Source organism: Apium graveolens, chromosome 4, assembly GCF_009905375.1.
Source record: "Apium graveolens cultivar Ventura chromosome 4, ASM990537v1, whole genome shotgun sequence".
Lineage (NCBI taxonomy): Eukaryota > Viridiplantae > Streptophyta > Magnoliopsida > Apiales > Apiaceae > Apium > Apium graveolens.
In genome coordinates this window covers 174,159,145-174,164,195 of record NC_133650.1, presented here as the reverse complement: position 1 = coordinate 174,164,195, position 5,051 = coordinate 174,159,145, and the positions used below count along the sequence as shown (strand labels likewise).

At 41.5% G+C, this 5,051-nt stretch overlaps 1 protein-coding gene across 1 annotated transcript; it reads left to right on the top strand.

Annotated features, from left to right (window-relative positions):
• Positions 1–293: 293 nt before the first annotated feature.
• LOC141719169 (uncharacterized) lies at positions 294–857 on the top strand. The gene has a single exon (XM_074521551.1). It carries the CDS (start codon positions 294–296, stop codon positions 855–857), a length of 564 nt encoding a protein of 187 aa, XP_074377652.1.
• Positions 858–5,051: the final 4,194 nt, after the last annotated feature.

The window sequence follows — 5,051 nt, the reverse complement described above, 5'->3', positions numbered from 1 at the left end:
GATTTGTCTCTAAATCATCTGAGAGGTGTAAAGAATTCTTTAAGGCAATTAAAGTGGCATGGAAAGACTTTGTATGGACACCAGAATGTGAAGAGGTTTTTAGGAGGATCAAGGAACAATTGGGGAACCCTCCCATGTTGTCAAAACTATTAGATGGAGAATCCCTAATCCTATACCTTGTCGTTTCCAAGTATTCAATCAGCGCTGTGCTAGTAAAAGAAGAGGATGCGCAACAATTACAAGTGAATTATGTGAGAAAGCGATTGCACGATGCTGAAATTCGCTAGACAAGTATGGAGAAGCTGGTTTGTGCCTTGATCCTTATGTCAAGGAAGCTTCGCCCATACTTCCAGGCCCATAGAATTGAAGTCCATACAACATATCCTCTGCGACAAGTCCTTCATAAGCCAGAATCATCAGAGAGAATGTTGAAATGGGCTATGGAGTTGGGACAGTTTGACTTGGAATACATGCCCCGTACAGTGATTAAAGGGCAGGCCTTAGCCGATTTTTTGTTAGAATTTGATTCTGCAGTTGATGATAAGGCTTTGGTAGTGCTACATCCCCCTTATACTGAGGAGTTTTTAGAGGACTTTCCACATCCCTGGTGGATCTTGCATGTAGATGAGGTGGTTAATAATGGAGGAGAAGGCGCGTGCATAGTACTCATGTCTCTGGAAGGCCATCATCTGATTAGTACAATTCACTTCAAATTTTATGCAACGAATAATGATACGGAATATGTAGCATTGATCAATGGCCTGAAGATCTCTTTGGAAATGGAAGTACGGAACCTAATTGCAAAAAGTGACTCGGAGTTGGTGGTAAACCAGGTGAATGGGGGATTTCAAGCTTGAGGACCGCATACGGAATTGTACTTGAGGTGCACGCAGCTCCTGATTGGAAAGTTAAAAGAGTTTAGGCTGGAATGTGTACCAAAGGAAAATAACAACAACACGGATACCCAGGAAAAAATGGGATCCCAGGAGGCTTTGTTGTTGGGATCTATACCCCTAGAAATCCAGGAGATTCCTAGTATCCCAGAGGTTGAGGTGATGCAAGTAGATGAGGCTCCCAAGAAAACATGGATGATGCCCATTCTTGATTATATTCACAAGGGAGCACTTCCTGAGGATAAGTTTAAGGCTAGACGACTCCGCTACCAGGCCGCAAGGTATGTGGTATATGATGAGGTTTTGTATAAAAGGGGCTTCAATCAACCGCTGCTCAGATTTTTCGATAAAGAAGAGAGAAATTACATCTTAAGGGAAGTACATAAGGGATCTGTGGTAATCACTTGGGGGGTAACTCGTTGGCGATGAAAGTTTTATGCCAAGGTTATTATTGGCCCACTGTGAAGGAGGATGCCGCAAATTTCGTTAGAGCCTACGATCGCTGCCAATGTTTTGTGAATTACTCATCTATGCCAGCGACGCTCTTGATGCCTATGGTGAGCCCATGGCGATTTTTTATTTGGGGGGTTGATCTTATTGGGGAATTACCTAAGGCTAAAGGAGATGTCAAGTATGCAGTGGTTGCAGTTGATTACTTTACTAAATGGGCAGAAGCTATGCCGCTGACGACTATCACCGCGAAGAAGATTAAAGAATTTATCTTCAATTCTATCGTGTGCAGATTTGGAATTCCTTACAAACTTGTCTCTGACAACGGAAAGCAGTTTGATAGCAAGCAGTTGCGATAGTTGTGTGAGGATCTGAAAATTAAGAAGGAATTTGCAGCAGTCTATCATCCTCAAAGCAATGGACAAACAGAGGCCGTGAATAAAATAATGAAGCATACCATTAAGACAAAATTGGAGGAGCGCAAAGGAAATTGGCCCGAAGAACTCTCAAAAGTGATGTGATCCTACAACACTACTCCGAGATCTACTACGGGGGAAACTCCGTTTATGCTGACTTACAGTTATGAAGCTATGGTTCCTGTGGAGGTTGGCTCAGGGTCGCTTCGTAGAGATCGTTACACGGAGGAAAATGCAGAAATCAACCAAAGGCTTCATTTAGATCTCTTGGAAGAAGCAAGAGAAAATTCTCAGCTGAGGCTCACGGCATATAAACAGCGTGCTGCAAGGTATTACAATAAGAAGATAAAGGGACAACTGCTGAAGGTAGGAGATTTGGTGCTCAGGAAGGTGATGAAAAATACAAAGAATCCCCGGCATGGAGTATTTTGATCTAATTGGGAAGGACCATACAAGATAAAAGTAATTTTGTGGAAGGGTACTTATCACCTTGAGGACTTGGAAGGGAAGTTGGTTCCGCGAGCATGGAATGCGGAGCATCTCCGAAAGTATTATCAGTAAGGTGCGGCTTTGGCCCCTTACATATCATGTTTTCACTTTCAATTATATATTTAGGGCTATGCCCAGATTTTAGGCTAGAAGCAATAAAATTCCTGCAAGCCTAGGGGGGTAGTGCATGTACTACTTACCTTAAAACTAGTTGAAGGATCGTATTTTCGAATAAGTTCCCCACAGAGTATAGTAGCCATGGGACTGGTGCACTTTTGACACTAGAGCGCATTATTTAATAAAAGCTATGATCATTTAAAATTGTATGTCATTTGAAATATTTTTTACATTGACACGACGCGTCCCACGTTACATAGGACGCGCCCATGGCTGATGTTGATGCTCCACTTAATAGGACGCGCCCTCTTGGGGTAATGCTCCACTTTTAACATTTTTGAAATGGAGTTAATAATATGAAGTAATTTTTTCCCTGGAAAAAGATAAGCGCCCACTACATAATTCATTAGATAAAGTAACATGGGAAACATGGATGATTTTTGATATAAAGGAAGGACGCGTCCAGTAATAGGACGCGCCCAACCTGGTATTTTATATAATAATTGCAACATTTCAACGTTCTTGTCTTCTAAAAAATGAATGGTTGACGCGTCCATCTATGAGGACGCGCCCACATGATAAAAATATTTAAAAGATATAAAGATAAGAAAATTAAGAACAATTTAAAGTGCATCATCCAACACATACACAGTAATAAGCTTACAGCTTGCAGGGGTTAAAAGGGACCTACACCCTTGAGATAGTTCAGATAAAGTTCATAATAAACATAAGACGCGTCCTAAGCAGGAGACACGTCCTGATGTTTACCCTGGGGTTTTGGAGGAGAAGGTGGAGGCTGGGCCTAGAGTGGAGAAGGCGCAGGGGACGCGTCGTCCTCTTCCAGGCCTATGACAATCCTTTTGTTCTTGATAGAGTCTGCAGCCCTGATTAAGAAATCATTCACCCACTTCTGGGTATCTTCATCAAACTTGGAGAAGGTGTATTCTGGGTCATTTGCTATGAACCCGGAACACCACTCTTCAAAGCCATCTGTAAACCTATTTTGATACACCAATTTCTTCTCTTCTTTCCAGCCGTGCAGTCTGTCATCATTCAGAGTATCAAGCTCCAGCTGCATGGTGGAATTTAGAGTGACTACGCCCTCCATAGCCTTCTCCACAGAGACAACAGTACCTTCAAGCTATGCTTTCTCACCCTCAAGACGCGTCCTGTCTTCTTGCAGACGCTTGATCTCAGCATCTTTCTCTTGGGTGAGCAAAGTAATGCCCTTTTCCAAAGATCTGATTTTGTCTTCGGCCTGGCTCTTAGCAGTATCGGTGACAGCAAGGTGCGCCCTGAGTCTACCAGCTTTGTTGGCACTCTGCCTTGCATGTAAATGGAGCTCAGCTATTGCTCTCACCATGGCTTCTTCGGTCTATTGCTCTGTTCTGAATGTCCAGCCCCTTACCTCCTCTTCAGTAAAGGTCCCAGATGAGGACGCGCCCAGATATCTGAGGACGAAAGATTGATCGTCAGGAATTGTCTTTTAGCTTTTGGGGGGGCGCGCCCTCCTTATCTGAGATGTTGACTACGGCGGTGTCAATGATCTTGGAAAGAGGAGAAGGAACCACCACCGGTGAGGGATCTTCAGATTTTGGATCAGACTTTGCAGGAGCCCGCTTCCTGGCTCTCAGTTTCTTGGAGACCCCTATGGAAAACCCTTTTGGAAGAGAAGTCATATCTGAAAGAAGACATGTAAGATATCAGTACAGGACGTGTCCAGAAATGTAGACGCGTCTTGAAGACTAAAGACGTATGGTAATATAAAAAATGAAATGCCTGTATAATATGAGTTGTTTGAAAATAAAAACAAGGATAAACCAATTTTATGAGCACCTCAAAAAATTACCCGAATTATAATGATGACGAGCCCTGATGAGATGATGCGTCCACTACAGTTGCATGAATTATGAAGATGTGTATGAGACTTCAACCAAGTGTTCATTGTGAATGCTAAAAAGTACACTTTTTGTGAGGAAAATATAAGTGACAGACTTGCCACATCATGACCATCTCGTAGCCATGCATATTATACAAGGACGCGTCCTAGATATGACGCGTTAAAACTAAATATATGGGTTAGAAAGATAAGTACATGTATCACGCTAAATAAAAGTTATGCATGTAAAAAGAAGGGTGAGCACACGCATGACGCATAATAAACTTATGACGCGTCCTATGTCGGATTGTTTATACCTTGTTCTAAGTCTACTTGTCTACTGATGTCCAGTTGAACCAACTCTGTGGCATTAAGCCCTCTAGCCTTTTCAGAGGCTGTGAGGACGGGCTTTCCATTGTAAAAATCTCGATATTTGTAAAGAGAGCCAACCCTTTCGGATAAAGCCCCAATCTTCTTAAGGTTGGCCTCAGTGATCATGTCCTTAGGTTGAAATGTTCCTCATAACCTTCTCTGCTCTATTCTTTCGTTTTCGTGTTAGTTCCTTATGTAATTTTTTTCAGGGATTAGTTTCATAATTTCAGCCTTTTAATCATATGTAATTTTTTTTCAAATTTAAAATATATTTCGTTAATAATTTGAAAGAGGGGTAAACCCCAACTCATCATGTAATTGAAAATAAATAAAAGAGCTAAATAAAATTAATGAAATACTTTTCTTATACTTGGATACCAGAAAACAATTAATCCATGAATATTGTAATAATCCCAATTATAGTATGAGATATAA